The sequence below is a fragment of the Ambystoma mexicanum genome, chromosome 2p (assembly GCF_040938575.1).
Source record: "Ambystoma mexicanum isolate Mex_15411 chromosome 2p, UKY_AmexF1_1, whole genome shotgun sequence".
NCBI lineage: Eukaryota > Metazoa > Chordata > Amphibia > Caudata > Ambystomatidae > Ambystoma > Ambystoma mexicanum.
In genome coordinates, this window is record NC_090923.1 from 952,779,106 (window position 1) to 952,805,694 (window position 26,589).

At 50.3% G+C, this 26,589-nt stretch overlaps 1 protein-coding gene and 1 long non-coding RNA gene across 3 annotated transcripts in view; one reads left to right on the forward strand and one right to left on the reverse strand.

Annotated features, from left to right (window-relative positions):
• Window positions 1–26,589, reverse strand: part of LOC138566955 (serine/threonine-protein kinase MRCK alpha-like) — a 2,642,347-nt gene that overhangs the window by 759,263 nt on the left and 1,856,495 nt on the right. For both annotated transcript variants that reach the window (XM_069644738.1, XM_069644739.1), the window contains exon 28: window positions 22,051–22,267. In XM_069644738.1, the coding sequence (XP_069500839.1) occupies window positions 22,051–22,267 (217 nt within the window). The remainder of the gene's footprint in view (window positions 1–22,050; window positions 22,268–26,589) is intronic.
• Window positions 1–26,589, forward strand: part of LOC138566956 (uncharacterized) — a 120,991-nt gene that overhangs the window by 75,945 nt on the left and 18,457 nt on the right. The window lies entirely within an intron of this gene.

The following is a 26,589-nucleotide window of genomic DNA, read 5'->3' on the forward strand; positions in this document are numbered from 1 at the left end:
TCGCTTCTGTCGAGCCCTTTGTTCCACTTTTTGGCGGGCTTCTCCACAGAAGCCTCCAAAAGTGGTGCCACTCTGTCTGGGTACCACAGGGGGTGTGGGAGGGGGTTTAGGCACCCTGGACTGAGTTGCCTCGGCAACTCAAGTCGCACTCTTGTGTGATTGGCCCAAGTGGTGAGCCGCCCGGCTCACCACTTAGCATGTTTGAGTGACAGCTAGTCTGAATGAATGGGGGTTTTCTGCATAAAAGCAGGGCTTTGGGGACTGGAACTTCAGAAGTCGCCACAGGACCTAAAGAATCTGAGGAGGGAGAAGCCGAGCCAACCTGCAACGACGACACCACCGGTAGAGCCCTGCTGAACCGTCTCACCACTTTTCACGACGACAGAGGAGATCTCCAGCCCGGAGAGTCTTCTTCCTTTGACTGGTGGGGATAACCAGTTTGCCCGTCTTTTCGCCTTCCTGGACCATCTCATGGCCGCCTTGCCTGTGCCAAGCACCCCGGCAACTGGAATACCACAGTTTACCACTCCCTGTAACCGGGAAACTCCGCGGCTGGTTTCTTCCCTGGCAGTGCAACAACCTTCAGCTTTCCTCCACGTCGAGACCTCCTCTTCCTCTGGACGAAACACCGACTTGCAACCGCTGCCAGGAACAACTGCCCCCGCTGGAGCGTTCTTCCCATTTTCAGGTACTGTGTCCCGCCTGGCTTCCCTTGCGACAGATCGTTCGGGGTGACAGTAAATCCTCGACTTTCTAACCTGGGTTAGCCTGTGGCCTGTTAACTAACTTTTCCTGACTTGATGTCAATCTTTTGTGAACTATCTACAAAGACTCTTTGGGCATAACCCCACTGTGTGATCCTGGACACATTTCGCTTGCTCTCACTAAGAGTGGGCCTGGCATTTGAACTTCCTTGCTCTCCAGTAGACTTTGCCTAACCTGCCTCACTGTGGTTCTTTGAAAGGTATTGAAATTGTGTGCTTTCTTAACTTTGCCTTTTCCCTCCCTTTTTCTATAACTTATTAGAGTGCCATCTTATGTTAAGCGCTCACCTCTGTCTGAAAATAAGTGGTGTTTCTCACTAAAACTTGCCTAATAAGTAATTAGGGTTGTATATATATAATAGTGACTGTGTGTTGAATGTACTTACCTCTTTTTGTGCTAGTGTAATTTACAAGTGTGTCTTTAAATAAAAAGTTATATACTTTTACACCAAAGCTCTGGTCAGTGTTTGCTTGTGCTACTGTATCTCTGTACCTATTGTGTATACTCTATATACTGCCTAACTCATCTTGAGAGAAGTCTGACTGCTCAGCCACAGCTACCAGGTAAATCTGGGTGGTATAGACTGCTACCAATTGGGTTTACTGCCAACCACCTGTAGTCCTAAATCTTTTGCAGTGGTCCCTAAGGGAACTGCACAGGTTTCTGCCTAACAGAAGGAGCTGCTCCAACTGAGGCGAGACTCGGAAGAGGAGGTGGGAGAACCCATGTCAGATGGGCAATGGGATAGAGCCCAAAGGTATCATAAGAAGGTGTCCCAAAACGCGAGGCTCCAGCAGAACCAACTATATGTCACTCATAGAGCATATTTGACCCCCAGCAGAATTGCCAAATTTGGTGGCCCGCAGATACAGAAATGCCCTCGGTGCGGGGAGGAGGAAGCTGGGATGCTACACATGTTTTGGGCTTGCCCGGAGGTGGGAAGGTTTTGGACAGAGCTGAAGATACGCTTAGCAGGAAAAGGGATTATGCTGGATGTGGAGTCAGCTTGGGCATGCCTGCTTGGGGGTTTTACCAGACCACGCAACCTGAGGCACATCAGTAAGATGAAAGACCTGGCCTACATCCTGGCCAGAGAATTGCAATGTGCTGAAAAGTAGCCCATCGGCACAGAATTGAGGTGTGGTGGGCAGACCTCATGAAGTGGGCAGAGGCTGAGACAGCCGTCTGGTATGAAGCAGTTAGCAGGGGAGGGGAGGAGGAGGTGGGATCCCTAATAGCATGGAGACAATTGGTGGCCTCAATGGCGGGCCCCTCCCAGGCCGACCATAGCGATGATGATACGGAAAGATAACGGCAATAATTACACCTGAAGAAAAGTAAGACGATAACATGGACACAGGGGCTCGAAGTTAAAGGGGTGGGAGAGGGGGAGGACTGAAAATTGTAACTTGTAATGTAAGGCTGTGAAGCTTAAAGTGTTGTTTATAAAAGAAAAATATTTTTTGAAAAAAAAACTTGCTGGGCCCATTTGTCTCGCAGATGAAACTTTACGGCGCTGGTAACTGGTAGGTGCTGCATCAGGGCCTCACTGACCTCGGCAGACAAAGAGACTGGCCTCTAGCCTTTTGGTTCTGCAGAATAAGATAACTAATGTCCCCAATTTGTCAAACTCCTTGTAGCTGCTGTCTTCATCTTGGGCAGTTACTTGTGACTGTTTTATGCCAAACACTAGCTAAATGAAACTTCATAATAAAATAAAAAGGACACACGCACAATTGCGTCGTTATTGATGTCTTGTTGATAGTTTGATGAACACTGCACTATGCACCACTAACTGCTGCATGACCCAGCTGCACAGAGCCTTGAACTGAAAAATGTTTTCAGAGCTTTTTTTTTTTTTTTTTTTTTTTTTTTTTAAAATCAGATCTATTTATGTAGTCCATTCATGAAGTGAACCTTTACATTTTACAGACACTCATTGCACTAATGTATTACTTCAGAGGCGCATAGAAAGGCTATATTCTTGCTAATTGTATGGCTTGGAGTAAAACTAACTTCTGGTGACATTTAAAATAGGAGTACAAAATTGCTAATCAAATAAGTTTATTTGCTAATCAAAAATATTTTAATTAGCAAATTCTGCTAATAAATTTTTGAAAACTAATTTATGCCTTGGTATGTAATCGATTGGTGTACAAATCTTTGCAGCGATTGGGCTTCAAGCTTGGCCAATTCCATACTATAATTTAACGCCAACATTTCTGCCCCATATAGTATACAATGAGCTATTTTTGCTCAATAGATGGTCGCGATAAACTGAGGAGCGAATACCATAACTTTAGACTTCTAGTTGTTAATCTTCAGACTATTAGAAGCTGAGTATTTGCTAAAGGTATCTAACTGCAGCTGAAGACCTCATGGGGTATAGTATAATACAAAGAGGTCATTCACACACCCAAACCAGGCTGCCTAAAAAACTGCCTAATTGAGAGGGTAGGTGCCCTCTATCTTCAGCACCATTTGGAGATCAGCCAGATAAAATTAAAAAGCATGGGTGCTAAAATGCATCCATGCTTGACACCGCTATGCGTAGGAGCCAATCTGTAGTTTCTTCCATACTGTTCAATTAAACTAACTCATTTATTTGAATGTAGGTGCCTGTTCATAGTGAGCAGGCTGCCAGAAATGTTCCATGACACGAGTTCTCAGCACAGCTTTTCCCTTACCACTGTGTCCAACACAGCACTATAATCAATAAAGACTGGCAGACCAGTACTTGGCACGTGTTCAAGCATATTCTACTAGGGTGACTACATTGTGCATGGTGCTGCTATTTTTTCGGAAGCCTGTTTGTATGGTATGATGTTTTGCGACTCAGTCCACTCAGTTAATTGCTAAAAAAGCACTCTTGCAGAAATGTTGGCTGGAATTTCTAGCATCGCCAGCAATCTGTAATTTCTAGATGCCGTTCTATTTCCCTTTTTATGAATTGGTACGATGTTACTGTCAGTCCAGGTATGTGGTAGCAAGCGGGTCCGACTAATTACCTTAAACAATAAATGCAGCGCTTTTGCCAATGAGGCAGAGTTCAAATTGAGCAGGGCATTTCAGGTGCAATTCGTCTCAACAGCGTGAGATTTTTGGTATGATCTCAGCTCATTGATGGTACTATCATAAACCCATATCTAACCCCTTAGGATTTCTCGAGAGTCAAGCGCTCCCAATCCAGGTGTATTGGCAATGTAACTTACCCAGTCAGCATTAGATGCTCCATTAACTGGCTAGATACCCTTTCCACATCATTTATCAGAGCCTAGAAACACCTGGAGTCATTTATAATCGCATAATGTGCGGGTTCTAGCTATTTAGCTTTATCTTTTTGAAATCTATGTTTTCTTAGCCATTTAGAATACTAGCTCTTCCTTCTCTTAATGCGGGCAGTGATCAGTTCATGGTCTTCCAACAGTATTTATTGGGTTCTTGGCCAGTGCTTTGATATCTGTCCGCAGCTGTTTTCTAGAGTGTTTTACGCGATCATACTTGTGTCACTTGCCGAGTTTTGTGAAAATCAGAGCAGTTGCACTCAGAGGTCTCCTTTCTACATGAACATGGGCATTAATCGCAACCAATATCTTGCTAAATTCCTCAATAATACACTCCCCATCATTATCACTTGTTATGCCCTCAGCAACTTGTATAAAATGTGCAAATACCATGCTTGCCACCTGAACCTATTTTGCCCCCCTTTAACATGTAGTGAACCAGATGTTGCCACTTTGGAAGATACAATCACAGAATGTATGACTGCACATAGCAGGAAATGGTGGCTCTCTTCTCTTTGCAGGATGGACATATCCAGCACTGCTAAATGGGCATTATAGTTCATAAATATGTATTAAATTCTCAAAGCGGAATTTATATACTTACTCTAGTGCAGCTAAAATCGCAGTCACCAGGGCGTTGATTAAGCATATGAAATCCATTTTGGAACATCAAGTCGGCCCAAACCACAACACACCCTTAGAGTTAGAATCCGTAATAGTAATTGGCGATGAAAAGTTATCATGAAATGCTTTCATAGTACATGGGATTTTACCATTTTAAATTTCCACATATTATAGTGGGAATATCGGTATTGATGTTACTTATGAAATTATCCACAATTGCTAGGTTCTCTGTGGGCCATGCAATGAGGAGGATTGTATATATTTATGATCATCAATTCTTCGTAGGACCCCTTGAAACTACTTGTATGTCCTACTATTTGGCTGTGCTAAATTCACACAGTGGGATGTCCAAAGTGTTGTATACAGATATAAGTAGACCGCCCTTTGGTCTACCTATGGATAGCTGGGGCGTAAATAGTTTTCCTACCATCAATATTGCAGGGGTCCACCAACCATGTTTCCTGTAGAGCTACTATTGAAAAGGTAGCTATATTTTCCAGACTGCCATTCTCGGCTGTATAGTGAGAAAACCTTCAAGTGTTTCAAGAGCATAACACCGAGCATATATTAGGGGCATTTTAAAATCTGAGGTTGAAGAAACACTGGGAGTCAGCTCCAGTGTTCTGCCTTCTCACCTCTTCCCTGTTCTGAGAGGGGCAGGTACTGTACAATACGTTTAACATTACTACCCTGATGTAATAGTCAGCATGGGTAGTTTATTCAATCTCTCAGACGCCTCTGCAGCTAGCTTCCCTTCTATTTTCAAGCAACTTGTCCTTTATCGATTACATTTCACCCATATTACTCAGAGGCGATTTAACAGTCACATATTTCGTCCATGGCATGTTAACAAGCCTATGAAGACAGTTTTCAACGTGTGGAGTCTGACAGGAATGGAATGTAAAGGCTCAAAAGGAGCTGTGATCAAGAAAGACAGGACCAGATTCAAAATCGCAAGCTGGGACAAGAAACTTTTGCAGAAACCTATTCACAAGACCCTTCAGGAACTGGGCTAAAACAGGTATTGAGAAAAAAAGAATCCTGCTCTGGTGTCCTCTTAGAGACAGAGCAAGCATATAGCACTTACCCCAACTGGGTCTCCAGGTGGGCATGGTTAAGGAGAACAAAAATTCCATGGCCGTGGAAGTTGGGCACGCCCCTCTATCCTTGCACCATTTCTCAAAACGTCTCCATCTGCACCCACTCCACTAGGAACGCGTCCCCCCCAATACTCCCCTGGGGGAAATGTCATCAAACATAACTGTCTGCATTTCAATGTTGTCGCTCGTTGCCAACAGATCCACAGTCGGTGTTCTCCACCGGAGAAGATCTCCGAGATTGGCCATGAGCAAATCTCTGACTCGTAAGAAACCATGCTCTGCCTGCTCAGAGTATCCGTCAACCTGTTCTCGACCTCTGCCAGATCCTCTGTAGAGGGGAAGATGTTCAACAACCAGAACCATAGCTGCATGGCCTCCACGTACAGGTGCAATAACCACGCACACCATTGCTTGTTGAGGTAATGCATGTTTCACTGTTTGGGATCAGGACATGCTTCCCTTGCGGAGATAGTGCAAAAGGCGGCCAGGGCTAGCCGGCCCACTCGCAGCTCCAGCAGATTGATGTTCCAGTGACTCTCCACTTGGGACCAAAGGCCACTCACCTGCAGGGCCCTGCAGTGGGCATCCCAGCACTTCAGGGAGGCGTCCGTGACCACTTGGGCATCTAGGTGGGGGCCCAAAAAGGCTCCCCTGCCATCAGGTTGATCCTGCTGTTCCACCAAGAGAGGTCCATGGGCAACCGCCTCAGACACCTGAAGGACATCGGACATCTTGCCAGATTGTGACCACTGACTACTGAGAAGTCACTGTAATTATCACACCTGGAGCCAGGCCACTGGCACCAGAACAATGCAGGCCGCAGTGAGGCCTAAAACGGAGGAAGGTTGACGCCGGACGACTGCTGGACTCTTGGGATAGGTTGCCCATCTGGTGACTCTTCTCGGGGGGGTGGTGGGGCCTTTCCTGCCACAGTGACCAGGACTGCTTTGATGAACTGGAGCCTCTGTGTTGGTGTAACAGGAGACTTCTGCAAATTCAGGGAGAACCCCAGACTGTGCAACAGTCAGCAAGTGTCCTTGAGAGGTCTCGAAACCTGAAGATGTTGGATCTCCCGAGGTGCATCGCTACCACTTGCAATCAGCTCGATGAATAACCTTGGTGCAGAAGTCAGGCAAAAGGGGGAGCACTTTGAAGTGATGAATTTCCCCAATGACAAACCTTAGGAACTTTCTGTGCTTACGATGGATCAGCATGAGCAAGTAGACATCCTGATCCTGAAGGTCCGATGACATGACACCAACCAGTCCTGGGATAGTAGGAACCTGGAGAATTTCCTTCAGTGTCACCATCCTGAACTTGTCCTTCCTCAGGAACATGTTCAAGGCCCTGAGGTTCAGCATGGGACGGAGTCCTCACCTTTTCTTGGGTACCAGGAAGTAGCTGAAGTACCTGCCGGTACTTCTCTCCCAAGCTGGTACCTGCTCCACAGTTCTTGCAGTACCTACTGAAGCTCTGGTTCCAGCTGCCGAGGAAGAGGTGGTGGTCTGTCCAGGTATGTTCTGTGGAAAGGCAGACATTAGTCTAGTTCCATCAACTGGAGAACCCAGGCATCGGAGGTAACCTCCTTCCACCTTTCCAAGATCCCGGAGACTCTCTATCCAATCGGAGAAGCGTGTGGGGAGAACTCAAGTAGTTTTTGCATTGACAGTGCTGCCAACTACAAAGCCATTGAAGATTGGCTTTTCTACACCACTCTACCCCTGCCAGGACACGAGAACTTTATTTGCTGTTGCTTGGCAGCTGAGCCGTTCTTACAAAGGGAGTGTAGCACCTGAAGCCCTTCCCCTGTTGGTGAAAGAAAATGTCTGCTTGGCTGGTTACTGTACTGGCACCCTCAGTGACTTTGCTGCCAGCTTGGACTCATCAGGCTTTGGTCCACACAGATGCTCACCGTTGAATGCCATGTCGAGACGTTTCGACTGGACGTTCGAAAAGAAGCCTAATTCCCTCATATTTAAGGTTTGGCGCAGCACCGTCGACCTACCAACCCAGTTCACCACGTCGAGGCCGGACTGGAGGGCTTGACACGCCATCTCTTGACCATTCTGGATATCGTCTAGAAAAACATCCCTGACCTCTCTAGCGAGGACATTCTCAGCCTCCTCAGAGGATTATAGGAATATTTGGCAAAGACACAGGAAGCTTTACATCATGAGGCAAAGACGTCCTTGGCTAAGGTGGCTATTTTCTTTAACTTGCTGTCTGGCCTAAAGCTCACTGTCGTAACCTAAACCACAGTCCCTCAGGGCTCGGGAGCGGTGCAAGGAAGGAACAAGTTACTTACCTGTAACTGTTGTTCTCCAGCATGGGTCTGGCATGGATTCACATGCTCATGAATATTCCCCGTCGTCAGGCTGGGAATCCTCGGTAAAGAAAAAACCAGTATCAGTTTCGTTTCTGATCTGTCTTTCGTAGTAATAACCAATCACTGGTCTCTGCGTCATACTGACCACAGCCAATGACTGCCCTCTACCTAAGCACCGCCTCTGGCAGCCATCTTCAGATTTGGAAGCACGTGAAGTGGCAGTATGACCAAGTGAAGAGCCGCAGAGGGGTAGGCGGGAGGGTTCGCATGTGAATCCATGCCAGACCCATGCTGGAGAACAACAGTTACAGGTAAGTAACTTGTTCCTTCTCCAGCATGGGGTCTGGCATGGATTCACATGCTCATGAATAAAGAATACATAGCAGTACACACATGCACAACCACGGGAGGTGGCAAAGGCTCAACATTAAGCATCACATCAACTCAACATTAAGCATCTTACCTCCTCACCAGGCTCACCTCAAGCGAACAGGTTGCGCAGCACTGCTTGGCCGACCCTGGACTCCTCCCTGGAATCCCGGTCGACGCAGTAGAATTTCGTGAAGGTGTGCGTCGACCTCCACGTAGCAGCCCTGCATATGTCCAGCAGGGGCACACCAGATAGGAACGCCGTGGTAGCTGCGATCGCTCTGGTGGAATGGGCTCTCGGACGGCCAGGCAGCGGTCGGTTTGCCAACCGGTGACAGTACATGATACAGCCGGAGAGCCATCTGGAAATGGAAGCCTTCGAGAGAGCCTTCCCCTGATTGACAGGTCCAAAGTTCACAAAGAGTTGTGACGTCTTCCGAAAACCTTTCGTGCGGTCCACGTAGAACTTCAGCGCTCTAGCTACATCCAGCGAGTGCAAAGTCCTCTCAGCCGGCGACGAAGGCGACGGGAAGAACACAGGTAACACCAAGGGTTCGTTGAGATGAAAGTCCGACGGTACCTTGGGCATGAAGGATGGGTGCGTCCTGAGCACTACCCTCGTGTCGTGGAAAGTCAAGTACGGGGCCTTGCAGGAAAGGGCCTGGATCTCTCCCACTCGTCGTGCGGAGGTGATGGCCACGAGAAAAGCTGTTTTCCACGATAGAAACTTCAACGGGGCCGAGTGCAGAGGCTCGAACGGAGGTCCCATGAGTTTGGTCAGCACCACGTTGAGCTCCCACGCCGGGGCCGGAGCCTTCACCGGCGGGAACGATCTGAACAGTCCCTTCATGAACTCTTTCACCAGACGATGAGACCACAAGGACGTCCGGCCCGTGGTTCTGGTGTATCGGGAGATCGCAGCAAGATGAATCTTGATGGACGCGTGTGCCAGACCAGCTTTGGCCAGCGTCAGCAGGTACGGCAGCACTTGGGGAGCCGTAATCCGTAGAGGGTTAATCTTCTGTGCGTGGCACCAGACAGAGAACCTCTTCCATTTGTGTCCGTAGCATTTAAGAGTCGAGGACGCCCTGGCCTTTGCAAGAACCTCTCTGCAATCGGCCGGTATGTCGTATCCTCCAAACTCTAGCGCTGCAGGAGCCAGGCCTGCAAGTTCAGCGACTTCGGGTCGTGGTGGAGGATGGCGCCTCCTTCCCTGGAGAGTAGATCCGCGTCCGCCGGCAGCTTGATTGGCGGGGACGCCGACAAGTCCAGAAGGTCCGGGAACCATATCTGCCTCGGCCACGCAGGTGCGACGAGGATCATCCTGCACCGTGACCTCTTGAGCTGGTTGACGAGCCGGATTAGCAGAGGCAAGGGAGGGAACGCGTAGAGGAACAGGCCCTCCCAGGGGAACGAGAAAGCATCGCCCATGCTCCTCGTCTGGGGAAACCTGCTGGCGAACCTCCGGCACTTGGTGTTCGTCGCCGTCGCGAACAGGTCGATCTGGGGTGTGCCCCACCGTCGGAAGAGGCGATCCACCAGATCCTGCCGTAGTTCCCACTCGTGGCACGAGCGCAGCTCCCTGCTGAGTGAGTCGGCGATGGTGTTTTTTATCCCTGCCAGATGAAACGGCACCAGAAGAATCCCTTGGGCGACGGCCCAATGCCACAGGTCCTGCGCCTCCTTGGACAGCGCTGGGGACCTGGTTCCGCCCTGTTTCCTGATGTAAAACATGGTGGTGGTGTTGTCGGTGAAGATCCTCACCACCTTGCCCTTGAGGGACGGAAGGAAGGACCTGAGGGCCCAAAACACTGCACGGAGCTCCAGGACGTTGATATGCAGGGACTTCTCCGTCGGGAGCCAGAGTCCCCTTGCGTGCAGATTTTCGGTGTGCGCTCCCCACCCTTCTAGGGAGGCATCCGTGGTCACAGTCACCTGGTGGGCTGGGGTCTGGAAGTCCATGCCCGCCGTCAGATGCGCGCGGGTGCCCCACCACCGTATCGCTCGTCGGAAACTCTCGTCGAGCTTGATCCTTTCCTCGAAGCTGCCCGTCGTCTGGATCCAGCGCGCATCCAGGAACTCTTGCAACGGGCGCATCCGGAGCCTGCACATGGGAATGAGGTAGATGCAGGAAGACATCATCCCGAGGAGGGACTTGATGGACCTCACCTTGGCCGCGTCGGCCACCAACATCCGTTGCACCTTGCCCAAGATGGTCCTGGTCCTCTCCTCCGACGGGGAGGCCAGAAGGGACACTGTGTCGAGCCTCGCTCCCAGAAACAGTGCGACTTGCGCGGGCACCAGGTGGGATTTGGCGTAGTTCACGGAGAATCCCAGGTCCGTGAGGAGTTGGACGGTCCTTGCCGTGTGGACCACGGCGAGCTCCCTCGTCTTGGCGCAGATGAGCCAGTCGTCCAGGTAGGGGTAGACGTGAATCCCCTCGCGGCGCAGCTGCGCCGCCACCGGTGCGAGGCACTTGGTGAAAACCCTGGGTGCCGACCGTAGTCCGAAGGGAAGGGCTTTGAACTGGTAATGACGCCCTTGGACCACGAATCTGAGGAATTTTCGGTGCCCCTTCAGGATGGGAATGTGGAAGTAGGCATCCTCCAAATCCAACGACGATAGGAAGTCTCCTTCCTCCAGCTGACCCAGGACGTGCTGGAGGGTGACCATCCGGAACTTCTGCGCCTTGATGAACTTGTTCAGGCGTCGCAGGTCCAGGATGGGGCGCCATCCTCCCGTCTTCTTCTTCACGAGGAAGTAACGCGAGTAGACTCCGGAGCCCCGAAGCCTCTTTGGGACGAGTTCGATGGCGCCCTTTCTGAGCATCGCCTTTACCTCCAGGAGAAGTTGAGGGACGTGAAGTTCTTTCCTGGCCACGGGGGGGACGCGCGGGCACCTTCTTTGAAACTCGAGCGCGTGGCCCCGGGCCAGGGCGTCCAGCACCCAACGGTCGGTGGAGATGGACTCCCACACGCTGACGAAGCCCGCCAGCCGGCCTCCCACCGGGGTGCTTCGGTGGGGGCCCGACCCCACGGCCGGTTCAATCCTGCTTGGACGCGGCCTTGCCGCCTTGGCCTCCTTGGCGACGACGGCGGGGTCCGCCAGACTTGCCTCGTCCTCTGTAGGCCTCTTGCGACGACGAGCGGGCCGCTTGACGGTAGGAAGCGAAACCGCCGCCGGAACCTTTGGAGGCGCCCTTGCCTCCGCCGCTCCGAAAGGGCGTCCGCCGTTGCTGCAGTACTCCAAGGGCCCGGGCCGTCTCAGTATCCGCCTTGATGGCCTGAAGGGAATCGTCCACTGTCTTCCCAAACAGGTTGTTCCCGTCGAAGGGCATGTCCAGGACCCTGGTCTGGACGTCCTGCCGAAAGTCCGTCGCCTTGAGCCATCCGCGACGTCGAAGGCAAACGCCGTTGCCCATCTGGCGGAACCCAGTGTCGGCGATGTCCGTCGCCACGGTGATGGCGTGGTCCGAGGCCACCTCACCTTCCTGCAGGATCTCAAGGGCCTCCGCCCTCTTGTCGTCCGGCAGAAAATCCAGCAGGGGAGCTATCTTGTACCAGAGTTCCCTGTCGTAGCGGGCCACGATAGCCAAGGCGTTGGCCGCTTTAATCGTCGTCGCCGCCGACGAGATGACTCTGCGTCCCATGGCATCCAATTTCTTTCCCTCGCCGTCCGGCGGGGAAGTCGACGTGGAGGCCGCACCCCCCCCCGCTTTCTTCCTGGCTGCCGCGGAGACGACGGAGTCCGGGGTAGGCTGCGCCCGGAGGCATAGGGGGGCCGAGTCCGGGACCCGGTACTTTTTCTCGTACCGGTCTCTTTTCGCTGGCGTCGTGGAAGGGTTCTTGAGGAGGGAAAGGCCCTCATCCCAAATGTCGTCTAACAGAGGCACTGCGAGGACCGTCTTCCTCTTGGCCTCGCGCCGTTGGTAAAGGAAGCCTTCCTTTTTCTTCTCCTCAGGGCAGAGTTGGAAAAGCTCGGATGCCCTGGCGATCATTGAGTGGAACGATCCAATCTCGTCGGGCGGAGAAGCCCTGGTGGGAGGCGACGACGGAAAATCCTCGTCGTATGCCTCGTCGTCCGTACCCGTCGCTGCCGTGTCAGTCCCCGTATCATCCCCTCGGGTGGACGGGGAGGAGGGCTGGACGGGGCGCGACGGTTGAAAAGGAGGCGGTGGATGGATCCTTCTTTTCTTGGTAGGGGGAACACCAGAAGGTCCCGGTTCTGGATCCCCCGACGGGAGAGGTTCCTCCGTCGGTAACGGTAGTCTCGTCCTTATCTCGGAGCATAAGGACTGTATAGCCAACAAAATGGCCGCTGAGTTGTCTTGCGGCGCTGGCAGAGGGGAATCCGACGGGCGAGCAGGGGCCCCGTCGGTATCCTCGACGATGTCGTCGTCGTCACCTGCGTCGGGGCCCATTCCGACGGGCTGGTCTTGTTCCACGCCTAGGCCGTGGCTTAAGACCTCGATCAGTTCCTCTTCTGAGGTTGAGGCCGAATCTACGACGACGCCCTGCCCCCCCTTCTTCCCCACGGAGGGTTTCACGGGGGTCCTATCGATGGGCACGAAAGAAGACTCCCTCCGAGGAGGCAGGGAGATTCTGGGCCCCGAGGCCGCCACCACTGGTGCAGCCTCCACAGGCTGGGCCAGGGCCGCCGCGACCGTTTCGATAGAGGGCTTGGTCGAATGGATCAAGGCCTTCACCACCTTAGGTGCGCTCACCGCCTTATCCTTGAGGGAGGGGGCACTGCCACGCTCCTCCTCTGCCTTAGAGCTCGACCGGGGTCTCTCCAGGAGCTTCGCCGGGTGCTCGGCCTTCCTCTTACCCGACCCAGAGCGTTGGCTCGTGGTTGATGGTGCCGGGGAGGGTGCGCCCTGCCTGGCGCCCGTAGAGCCCGACCGTTCGGCGCTCCCGGTGCCAGCGGACTCGCGGTGCTTGGCCTTATGTTGGGCCCCCGTCGCCGGGGCGCCCTCAAAGGTCTTAGAAGACCGCTCAGATTTCTTCTTCTTCTCGCCAGACGGGCTCTTACCCTCCAGCCAGCTGGCGAGACGTTGATGGCGGTCCTTCATGGTCCGTTCCGACATGTTGCCGCAAAACGCACAGTCCTTCTCCACGTGCGTCTTGTCCCCATGAAGGCAGTAAAGGCAGAAAGAGTGTTCGTCCTCCTTGAAGACGTTCTGCAGCTGGCATCCAGGGCAGGCCCTGAACAGCTTTCCGGGCGTCGAGCTTCTCTTCTCCTGGGCCATCTCCGAGACCGGGCCTGAGAAGCTTCTGGAGTCCTCCGAAGTGTAGCTCGACGAAATCTTCACCCTTGAGGGGCACAGATGAATCCGACACGGGTCCCCGTTGATCGGATGTAGGATCGGTGGAGCTTGAGGCTCTTTTGACCGAAAGAATCGAAGTTTTTGTGAAAAAGCGCGAAAAAATAGCACTAACGCTCGAGAGCAATAGCACGAGGATCCCAACACATGAACGTGCGGTAAAAATCTGAAGATGGCTGCCAGAGGCGGTGCTTAGGTAGAGGGCAGTCATTGGCTGTGGTCAGTATGACGCAGAGACCAGTGATTGGTTATTACTACGAAAGACAGATCAGAAACGAAACTGATACTGGTTTTTTCTTTACCGAGGATTCCCAGCCTGACGACGGGGAATATTCATGAGCATGTGAATCCATGCCAGACCCCATGCTGGAGAAGGGACGATCGCCCCTTGCCGGTTTCTACTTCATGAGCTTGCTGTCGAGTTTAGCCGGTGCCATAATTGCATGACTGGGTCCACTTCACCCGCATTAAATGGCAAGGCTCTTTCCATTTAAGGCCCCTTGTCTAGTATGTCAGTTAATTCATACTGCGGGTGCGGTTTAGACAGGTCACTGATGTCAAAGGCAGAAAACACTTACTCTACCTTTACAGTACTGGGTGCTTGGGTCTGCGTATGGGGGTGCCTGCTGTATCTGGCTGCCAGGGCACGTATACAAACCAGTTGCATGGTGCAGATCCTCAACTAGCTTGAGCAATTCTGCCTAGTCTGTCAAGAAATCGGGATGTCTCTCCCTACCAAGGTGTCGATCCCAAAAGGAATGGGGTCCCCATCTTCATCGAATATAGTCTGTATGGATACAAATAAAAAAGTGTCCTGGACTCCTGTGCACAGCCTCAGTCCTTCGCCTGGTTAATTGGCGAGAGGGGTGGGGAACCTCAATGTACAGAGTCAATGCTTTGGTTGAGGTTGAGCTTGAGGGCATTAGACCTTTTTTCTCTAACTTCATGCCGGATGAACTGGGCACAGTCGGTGCCTTTGGCATAGAGGCTAGAGCTGTACATGCCGTGGCTTTCTTGAAAATGTGCATCATTTGAGTATAACTGGTAGCACTTACCCCTTTCATCCTACAAGTCTGAAACACGCCTGTTTCCGCGCTGCTTCTTTTTATAAAAGGACAAAGAGTGATGACTTGCTGTGCAAGTGCCACAATCTTTTCCATTTTTTATGGTGCCTACTCTTGCTGTATGTTTTCCTTGTGTTTTGTGATGCTGAAGATGCTTTTAGAGGGACAAGGATGATTAGGCCTCATCATCCTTGTCCTATCAATTCCTTGTATGGGTTTTCTGTCTGTTTTTCTGCAGAGGAGTCCACTTTGGACCCCTGGCAGTGCAGCTCTTCATCTGGTAGGGGTAGCCCTAGTATATATTTTTGGGCACCATTGTGTTGCCCGCAGGGTATCGGCCGGTGGCAGCTACATGCTGGCTTGACAGTGGTTCTGGGTGTCCTCCATTTTTGGGTCACCCAGGCCCTGCAATAGGAATCAATGTATTCCTGAACAAAGGCAAGTTGGCCACATGATTTAAATCAAAACCAGGGTGCCCAGTTGATCCGGAGCGGGTGGAGGAGTGCTGGGTGCCGAGGGCTGAGGTGTGGAGACCGGAGCCGGAGGCTGGTACGGAACCACCTTAACTATGGGAGGAAGGGGAGCCAGAATCCAAGGAGCCGGCGTGGGCAGCAGGGGCTGCACCAGGGCCTGCGGTGCTGGCACCATAGGGGGAATGACTATAAGCGCAGGCGAAGGGGCCGGCGGGAGCATGTCCCTGATAACATCCTTAAGGATGGCCCCCATCTGAGGAGATCTTATGAGTGTGAAGAACTTGTCCCAGGAGGATAGCTTAACAGCAACGTGCGCGCGTTGGAAGCAAGACGACACGAAGCAACACAGGTTCGATCCCCGGGTCCGCGCTTAGAAACCTCTGGGTGTTTAAGCGCGTTATAAATACGCAACTAAGACAACAAAAAAACTATTACGTAACTAAAAAAAACCTAACAATTCCTGTAACAGCGCCTCGATGCCCGCGGGCTGTGTGAGCGCTTTAAAAATGCTAAATAAAATAGATAAAAATAAACTCTTCAAAGAACCTGTCCTCGCAGGTCAGTGGGGTGACAGGTGATATTGACGGGATAGCGGGCGGCTGCTGGGGCGTGTGCGTATTCCGTCTAGCTGGTTACAGGGGGGAAACCTGCCCAGCGCTGCTGATGGATAAGCTGTAGGCCATGTACCTGGTTGACACCAGTCCCACGGCGGCCATCTTGTCGAGCTGCATGCCATGTGCTGAAGTCGTGGTGCTTGGCTCACTGGGCCTGGCCTCCTCCAGGACTCGGTGGAGCACGAGACCTACCCTGCACCTCAGGCCGAGACCTGGTAGGTGTGTCGCCCTCGGCAGTGTCGCCGGCGGTGCTGCGTGCAAGCGCCCCCTCAGCCATGTTGCCGGTACAAGGGCGTAGCCCCACAGTTGTACACCTGGTAAAAGAACCTTGCGGTCCCTCAGCACTGTCTCTGGAAGGATCTACGGACCCCTCGGCCGGGCAGCCGGTAGCTGAGTTAGCCTCGGTACTCCTGCTGGTGTGAGAACCTGAGAGGTTCCTCCCACCTGGGCGTTCCCTTGCACCAGTGGACTTGACCTAAGATTGATTGCGCTGGAGATTACGTTATCATAAATTGGCGGATAGGAACAGGTGTGGTTCACAGATATTAACTGAAATGCAAGTTATGCCTATGGGAAACAAATGTAATTTATTGATATATGGCGAATGCTTTTGTCATTATGATGCGTTGAATTAAACACATGGGTAAGCCTTTCCTTTAAGGTTCACAGAGTCAGTCAAAAGGGACCAGAAAACCTTAATCTAATAATTTTCAAAATATAATGGCAGTCACTACTACAAAATATTTGACGGGAAGCAAATTATTCCTTACTTTTGGGAGACACCCGAAGAGGTGTCTGACCCGCTAGTCGCCGGGGTGTGTGTGTGTCTCTCTCTCTCTCTCTCTCTCTTTCTCTGCCAGGGCACGCCAATCGCCTTTGGATCCAGACCATGGGTATGGACCAGTGCGGCAGGATCACCTGGGTGGGTGTTCTTCGGGGACTTGGACACCTGATGGTGAGACACGGTATCCCTCTCTTCACTGCAACACCTTTACCCCATCCTACCCAGTAGGATATGTGGAAACTCTACCCCCTTTTTCCTGCACAAACACTTTCACACGGACAGCCCATTCTGGGAGAAAACCAACTCACACCCGAGCTGTGTACCTGACATGTCCCACTACTATGGTCAGGCAATTAGTGGCAACCATTGACACCCGACTTCCATTAAACTTCCCCATCGAATAAAAGACGGAGCACGAGAGCACACACTGAGCGAGGCAAAGCACACAAAGGAACAGCAGTTCGAGACGCCAGCTGAACGAGGGACGAAAGACAGCAAACTACGAAGGGTGCACAAAGAGGGAGATACCCTTGACCTTTCCGGTGAAAAGCTGTTACTTTCTAGACACCTGATTTTAGATCATATGGCCAAGAAACCAGACAGAAGAATACTGTATTGTGTGTCGGAGATACCCAGGGCCCTCCTGCATGGCTGATCAAGTATGTAAGGAACTCATGGTGGTAACAGTAAAGACAGACACAAGTGATCACAGTTCAAGGGTGTTTATTTAACTGCATATCTTATGGGTGAGAAAAATGCCTAACCTAAATCTAAGATGGGAGCAAGTAACAACCATCAAATAATAAGAAAGCAGTCCTAGTGACGTCTTGTCAAATATAAAGGGCATATACTAAAAGAAAAAAAACTTTTGCCAATCCTTACAACTAAGTTACAAAAATAATGTGGTATAATGTTCTCAAGAAAAGAAAGAAGTGTTCACCAAATGAAGTCAGGATGGTATGACAGGGTCTCCCTTTCCCACGTTTTTAGCACGGGACAAGGTAGGACCTTTGAGCACAGCACACTCCTGGGCCTCGCAAGCATGACGTTACATTTCCGTTAACAATGCCAGAACCTTCCGGGGCCAAGTTTCTTTTCCTGCAAAAGTCTCTTGCCTTAGAAGGACGGCTGTACCAAAACAACAAAACAAAAGTTACTTTGGCAATCTTTTCACCTTGCGTGAATGCTCCTCTCCCCTTGGATCCCCCTTAGCCAGTCTCTGATCCTTCTTGCAACATTAGCCTCCCTCAATCGGGTTCAATACGGCCTTTCACTAAAGAACATATCACTAAACAGTTCGTAATTCTCAATTCAAAGGCATCCCTCTGTCAGGTTCACATTTGCTAGTTTCATAGTTCTCCAATCGCAGGCATCCCTCTGTCGGGTTCACATTTGCCAGTTTCACAGTTCTCTTAGGTTCTTTATTTAAGCTCGGGTCTCAGCCCCCAGTCAGGCTTTCCTTAAAGCTCCCAGCCATGTTTCCCTTAAAGTCCTCAGCCAAGCTTCACACAGTTCTATTAATACAGGATTCTCAGGTATGTCACTGGTACCCGGATTTGTAGGCATCCCTCAGTCGGGTTCACATTTCCACGCAGTTTTCGCTTATGCGTCAAAGACTTTCGAGTGTACGAGGGGCTTTGCTCAACCCTCGTAGGACCACTTTGACACTTTACACTAGCCTCTCCTAAGGCCTCTTGGTCTTCGTAGTTTCAACAAAACAACACAACCCCAAAAGGCTTCAGTCAGAGTCCTTCGAATGAGCGCCCCCGTGATGCCCGACCACTCTGCTTCTGAGCCTTTTACTAGGGTTTCTTTAAAGTTCAATTGCACAAGTTCTTTGTTCAACAAGGTTGCCGCCTGCAACCTTAGATGCAGCACAGTTCGGTTTCACTATCTGTCTTCTCCAACTCACCGGCTGTGAGTCTCTTGTCTCGGGAGTCAAGGACGGCACCACAGTGGCAAGCACTTCTCTGCGCTTGGACTATCAGCGCGGGAGGGCCCTGTGTACCGTTGACACCCGTCACACCACACGCCAGCTGGACTTCCCGATCTTATTATTTCCCTTTCTGAGGCTTTGCGGGTCTGAGGTGAAAAGGGCAAGGGCAATTCCCTCCTTGTCATCTCTCCAGGTCTCTCCGCCTTTCTCCTCTGTTTGAACTGCCGGTCTGGAATAGCTGCATCCTCGTGTGTTCGGCCTTGCTCGAAGTCGGCTTTTATCCCTGTGGGGAAGGGAAAGGGCCGTCAGGTGTGCGTAGTTTTTGTCAATTGCGTGACTCTGCCTGACCCTTGTGTTGGGACATGTCAGGTAAACGGCTCTGGTATTAGTCCACAATAAAACATCTGTTATTAGCGCCAAGATGCCCCTTCGAGGGTGAACGTGCGCTTTACAAATACACCCGTTATGTTATTGTCTGTCACAGTGCAGACAAATATTCGTGTTGGAAAGGGGGGGTGGAGGGTAGAATTTCTAAATATCCTACGGGATAGGATGTGGAAAAGGTGTTAAAGGGAAGGGGGTACCGCGTCTCACTCGTCGGTGTCCCACTTCCACTCCCCCGAGGACCCACCATCAAGGTGATCCTCCCGCACTGGTCCAACCCTAGGAACTGGATCCAATAGCGATGGTCGTGTACTGGCCGCCTGGATGACAGATCCCCGGGGACTAGCGGGTGAGACACCTTCAGGTTTCTCACAAGTAGGAGTGAAGCAGCAGCCGCCATGGTACCGTCCTCGGCTCCAAGATCAAAGAAAGGTCAACACAGCCGGTGCATTGAGGAAACCGATGCAAGACCGGTCTGTGTTGAAGTCAAGGTTGCAAGCGGCAACATTATATACAAAGAGCAAGGATAAAGATTGCTGAACGCGTGTGATGAAAGATGCGAGGACAGTCCAACGGCTGATGGATGTTTGAACTGTAGCAAAGAGGATACAATATTCGTGACACAGTGGTCCATCACCGCGAGTGTGTTCAATCGAATGTCTCTGTAATATATGCAACCAAGAAGTGACAGATATGAAAGTAAAAGATGAAGAATAAGAATTGGTGTGAATCGAGGTGGTCTTGCAACATTTTAATCCAAATCTATTGCACAATCGATAGTCTTTGGTTTGTCATACAAAGGGGTCTGAGCCAGAACAAGTGGGATCCGTGGTGCGAGCCCGAATGAGGGAGACCAATTGTGAACATTGTGCATAAGGGATCTGAGCCCGATCGAGGGGGATACGTGGTCAGAGCCCGAACGAGGGAGACCAATTGCAAACCTATGAATGTGAAAATCCTGATAAGAAAGGAACTTTGGTGTTTGTTTGTTACGTCCGGCCCTCTGCAATAAGACTGTCAATGGGAGAGAGACTTTGGCAAAAGGCGCCGACACCTATGCTTGGAACTGTTTCCTCATGGCCAAGAAGCCAGAGTGTGTGTGAAGCTCAAACATTCCACCTTGTACCGTGCTGAAAACGTGGGGAATGGAAGCCAACTGCTACACTATCCTGACATATTATTTCTTGGACACTTTTCTTTTGCCTACATTGTTGTCCCACACATTTTGTATTTAGAAGTAAGGATTGGCAATAGGTTTATTAGTATAGGCCCTTTTATTTTGACAGCCCTCCTTTTCGCTTTCCTGGATCGTCTCGTGGTCGAATCGCCTGTGCCAAGCACCCCGGCGGCCGCATAGCCACGCTTCACCACTACCGCAAATAAAAGGGTAGTACCTTTTAACCGGAAAACTCTGCGGCTGGTTTCTTCCCTGTCAGTGCAACGACCTCCAGCTTTCCTCCACGTCGAGATCTTCTCTTCCCCTGGACGAAGCAACGACTTGCACCCGCTGCCAGGAACAACTGCCCCCGCTGGAGCTTTCTCACCATTCCAGGTACTGTGTCCCACCTGGTCTCCCTTGCAACAGACTGTTCAAGGTGTGCCGTAAATCCTCGACTTTCTATCCTGAGGTGACTTGGGACCTGATAACTAACTTTTTCTGAACTAATCCAACCCTTTTTGAACTATCTGCAAAGACTCTTTAAAGTACTATTCAACTGTGTGATCTTGGACACATTCGGTCTTGCTCTCTACAAGAGTGGGCCTGGCCTATGACTTTCTTGCTCCTCAGTAGACTCTGCCTTTTCTGACTTGCTCTGGTTCTCTTAAAGTGTTGGTATTGTGTATCTTCCTAATTCTGCCTTTTTCCCTCCCTTTTTAACTAACTTATTGGAGTGCCATCTCAGGTTAAGCGCTCACCGCTGTCTGTAAATAAGTGGTGTTTTAACTAAGACTTGTTCAATAAGTAATCAGGGATGTATATATATTAATAGTGACTGTGTTTGAACTTGCTTACAATATTAGTGTTAGTGTATTTCACAAAGTGTGTTTTTAAATAAATAATGATATACTTTTATACCCAAGCTCTGGTCGGTGTTTGCTTGTGCTACTGTATCTTTGTACCTATCTTGTATACTCTATACACTGTCCAACTCTTCTTGAGAGAAGTCTGGCTGCTCAGCCACAGCTACCAGGTAAATCTGGGTGGTACAGACTGCTACCAATTGGGTTTTCTGCCAACACCAGTAGTCTTAAGCCTTTTGCAGTGGTCCCTAAAGGAACTGCACAGGTTTCTGCCTGACACCAATGCCAAGTCTATTGGCCCACAGGAATCAACGGACCAATGTTAACCTATCCTGGAAAGTAGGCAATTTGCGTATGGGCCTGTGCAACCAGTTCAGACCAAAACAAGGCCTGCAGAAGGCTGAGAGGATGAGAAGACGCACCAAAGGGAGGCCAAGAGTTTCACTCACCTATAGGATTGTAAATCGCCTTTTAAAATGTTTTAACCTTGAGAAACTGCTGCAATGGAAAACAGACAGGAATTACTTCTAGTCCATTCTCCATTTCTATGGCAGCCACTGGAGGAGTGATGGGAGGAGACCAACGTGTCAGATGCTGCAAAGGTAGGTACATGGCAGGAGCGAGGGTGTCTGGTGGTGGGGTGGAGAAGGGCTGGGGAGTGTGGAGGCTGGTATTGATGTTCCAGGTGGTAGATAGGTGCCTAATGCTGCTTTAGGTGCTCAGACAGTGGCCAATAACATGTGGTGATCTCAGCTTTCTGAGGTCCTAGATTTGTTGGGGGGACAACGGAAGTTGCGTCCCTTGTGCCAATGAGCAGTAAACTCTTGGCTTCGTAGAAACTACAGTTGAAAATAACATTAAAGCAAATGTAAAGATGAAAGGAAAACAATGATGCCTTTTTGGTGTGTCTAATCAGACAGTGCTACTTATTGTATAGGTCTACACATACAAACAGCATTTCAAACTCAGAACATAGCCTTACCAACGATGGCAGCAGACAGAGCTGTGCGAATGCATGGAAGCGCATTGTCATAGGCCTCCTTCAGGATGTACACGGACCGGTCCCGGTGCTTGTTGTCACGGAGGATGCGGTGGAGTTCTTTGATGATCTGCACCCACTTCTTCATGTCCTCCTCACTGTCAGCCAGCAGAAGCAAGGAGCAGGTGGTGCTGGGGACCGCCAGCTGTGATGCAGTTATCTGGAAAAGAGATGTTTTTAGGGGCCATACCTTGGTACATCAATACAATTATGAATACAGTAAGAATTTCGCTGTTGCACTTAGAATAATACTATCTGTGTGTGCAATAGTAAAATGTTTGCTTTCACTTGTATTTGGGTCTGGGAGGTCTCTGGTGTTTCACCGTTATGGTCAACTCCCTTTCATTAGTCTTCCAAAGCAGAGAAAGATGCCACAGTGGACCCCTTTGGCTAAAGGGTAGACTGTAGGTTTTTTCATTAGGAAAGCCGACACACAGAGAAACGAGCATAGACTTTTGAGGTGGGATTCCAACCCATGACCATTAAGGAACCGAGACCCAATTCATCAGCGAATGAACACTAATGCGACATATGTGAATGGAATACATGCCCCGATTTGGAAAAGGCTCTTGTGAAGCCTAAACATGTGTCATGCAATAGGGCACTCCTTTGGGAGATTTGATGTAATTTTCTGAACTATAAATCAAGGAATTGGAATTGAAATAACTTGTAGTGCAGTTTATTTGTGTGAAACCTTACCCCCTAACTCTCTGGCCGGCCTCTCTTGGCCCTCCTCCTACCCCCACCTGCGAGGCTAAAAACCTTTGGGTTATCTTTGACTCCACACTTTCCTTCTCTGCCCACATCTCTGAAGTCACTAAAAAGTCAAACTTCTTACTGCACCTCCTTAGAGGTACTGTGCCTTTCCTCACCTTTCCCCAGATGCTCAATGTCTCCCAAGCTCTGGTTCTCTCTAGGTTGGACTATTGTAACAGCCTCTTTCTCAATCTACCTGCATCTACTCTCCGCCCTCTGCAACTAATCCAGAACAGGACTGCGAGACTTGTCCTTGGCCTCAAGCCCTGGGATTGTATCTGTTCAGCTCTGAAATCTCTTTATTGGCTCCCAGTGGATGCAAGGATTATATTCAAAACCCTCTGCATTGTCCACAAGGCTTTCTAGGGGCAGGGTCCAAAATACCTTCAGCTATCCCTCCACAAATACCTCCCCTCTCGAGCTCTTCGCTCGTTCTTCCTCTAACTCCCCCAAGGTCAGTTGTTTTCCAAAGAAACGAGCTGGTGGTAGAGCTCTGTCTTCGGCTGGGGTCTCCCTCTGGAACAGCCTCCCTGCCACTCTAAAAATTGAGAACCACCTCAGGTTCCGGAAGCACCTCAAGACCTTCCTCTTTGCTTCTGCCTTTGCTCCCCCTCAGCCCTGCTGATCTGCTCTCTCTTGGCACTGTGCACCTGGCCACGCTCTGTTTCCCTGGGCCCAGGTACCTGCTCACCCTGCCACCCACTGCCTCCTGTCCACCCCTTGCACTTGGGGACTGTAACTGTACCCATACTGTCCCCCCCACCCATTTTATTCTTTTTCTGCACCTATCAGACTTACCCAGTTCTGCTGCCGGTAACACAGCACTTGCCACTTGCTGTCTGCACTACCACTCTTTACTGCCTCCATTATCTATTTATTTGTATTTATTTATTATGTATCTGTTCTCTTCTGCTCTGCACCTCCCACTCTCCCCCTTCCATGCTCGTTTTCCCCTATCCCTTGAACGTTCTCAATGCCACTGGGCCTAGTAAGATCGTTTTTTTGTTCTCCCCTCTCCTCCTCACTTGCCTTGTCGCGCTCTGAAACACTTGTGTATGAGCGCGATACAAATAAAATATCATATCATGAAAACAATGATCATATACATAACCAGAGGTGGGGTAGTGGCTCCTCCGAACACTTTCACACTTGCATACCAAAAACTTAAACAGGTCGTAAGGCCAAAGAAGTTGAAACCGCCTGGAAAAAAAACCCTCTCAAGTATATAAAATTTTAGGTTATTTGCAAAGCACACAGTAAGAACCACTTTGAGTGCTGTCAAAAAATGGATGGGGGAGTGTGACAGGGTACACCTTCATCGGAATGAGGTGACAACCGGCCAAAGGGGTTTTACAAATGTTGAGGATGGCAGTAAACAACTCAGCTGGGAGAACGGAGCAACAAAGCGAGGAAGGCAGCCAGCCACGGTTTGGCGTGGCAGCATTTCCAGTCCGGGGACGGATGGAGGCACTGAGCCCTAAGAGGACAAACACACACAAACTCGAGTACCAAAGAAGGGGATCGGACTTGGCCTGCTTCGGGCCCGAAGTGGTGAAAGACCGCACTTACCAAGAGTCGCGGCAAGCACCTGGATCGGAGACCATCCTCCATGCTCGGTGCGAGGACCGTCGCGCCCCCACAGCCGCCGGGTGGGTGTTGCAACGGAGGGATAGGGGACTGGGTTTCTCGACATCACAGTGGCAGCAGCAATGGGCTATGGCGGCTATGGGAAACCTTGGGTCGGTAAGGGGGCAGGGCTACAGTATTTCAACCCTGTAGCAACAAGGACCATGATTGGTCAGCGGCACAAGCCATTCCTATAAAGACCCGCCGATATGTTACTTGGGGACATTCTGTCTCTTATTCTTGTAGGAGACTCACGTTTCGAACGAGGAAAGAAAATACCCCTAGTCTTATTAGAAGCCTTAGTCCATTGAACCCAGGAGGAAGAAGACATCCTTACTTCCATCAAGGAGAGACAACTTCCCTGACTTTAAGGACTTTTTGAGTTAATTTTGTGGAGTTGTACCCATCAAGCTGATTGCTGAAAAAATAATTTTATTTGTTTTACCGCATTGCAGTTTCCAGCATTGTTTGTCGCAGGGAGGATAAGAGAAATTGGGGGAGGGCAAGAGGAAGTGGGGAGACAGGGAAGGCAAGTAAAGCCAAACCATTTACAGCTGGCCAGCGACCTAAACGGATTTAGTGTTGGAAGCACATGAGATTGTGGGATACCCGAGGTATTTGTCCTGTTTTGCACAATTTATTTTTAAAACTGATTTTTTTATTAACATTTTCCTTAACAAGTACATACATCAATAAGAAAATTCCCAAGACACCTCAACTTTTCACCCCCCATTCGACCACTGCCCCATCTCCTAGAACTTATGCACTGCAGGTCATCTGGGTAAGCACCTCAAACAGTCGGGATTGAACAATTACATCACCCCAAAACAGGTACGCCTTACACCTTCAGAAAGTTTACTGAGGACCAATTTATAAATCGGGTACCTTTTAACGGGCCAACCCCGTAAGGAGGGCTGCAGTGCCCCTGGCTCTAGCCTTGTGGGGGCCTGTGCTACTGCAAAGCGTACACTACAAGTAGAGGCGGGACTCAGGCCTAAAGGCTAGGTTTGCTACCTCCCCATTTCAGAACATACCCCAGTCTTGATGAAGTGTCCCCACACAATCATTAACCATTGCTGTCAGTTTTCCATAATGAATATTTCCCACAACATATTCATCCATTCCGCTTCTGTTAGTATTGTCGTGGTTTTCCAGTTTTGGATATCGCCAATCTCCCCGTTCTCAGCATGGCCTCCCACATTCTGGGGAATCGATACTCCCCCTGTTCTCCCCTGGGATACCCAGCAATATTTGTATGGGATCCAAGCTGAGAGCAACACCCCATCACTTCTTTAATCCAACCAAGGACTTCAGACCAGTACACTTGAATTCTTGGGCATGCCCACCACAAATGAAACAAAGATCCAGGTTGACCACAGGCCCTGGGGCGGAGAGGCGATACACCCTCGTACATTTTTGTGTGTTTCAGGGGAGCCAAATGCCAGCTGTGGAGAATTTTAAAAAATTGTGCCCCATCCCTGCAGTGAAGAGGTTGCCATGAAACATAACCCGGTAGACTTTCTCACAAGTGTCTTCAGGGATTTCCCTCCCAGTCTGCAAGGCCCAATACCATTTGTAGTTGTGTCTCCCTGATGTGTCCGCCATCACCAGCACCCTATATAGCTTAGATAGTATCCCCTTCCTAATTTGGACACCATGGCATTTATGATATGATATGGCATTTATAACACACCTATACACAAGTATTCCAAGGTTCAACAAGGCGAGTTAGGGGAAATCGTGTGAAGACTGACAACGATCCTACTAGGCCAGGTGACATTGAGATCATGCAAGTGCAGTGGAGAGGGGAAGGGGAAAAGTGCGGGGGGGCAAGGGAAGGGGGCAGTGCAGTACATAGGATAACAGTGAAATAAAGACAATAAATAAAAGTGCGGTCAGCTGGTGGCAAGGGAAAGTGCGGACATCAGGGGTCAGGTGCTAGTAGGGGCTGTAGGTATACAGAAACAGTCCGAGTGCAAGGATTGCCAGGGGTGGGGGCAGTGCAGGTGTGCAACTGGTGGGGAGGGGTCCTGGGCATGAGATCAGAGGGTAGCCAGGTAACCAGCTCAGTTTCAAATTCAGCCAGGAGATCAGCAGCGG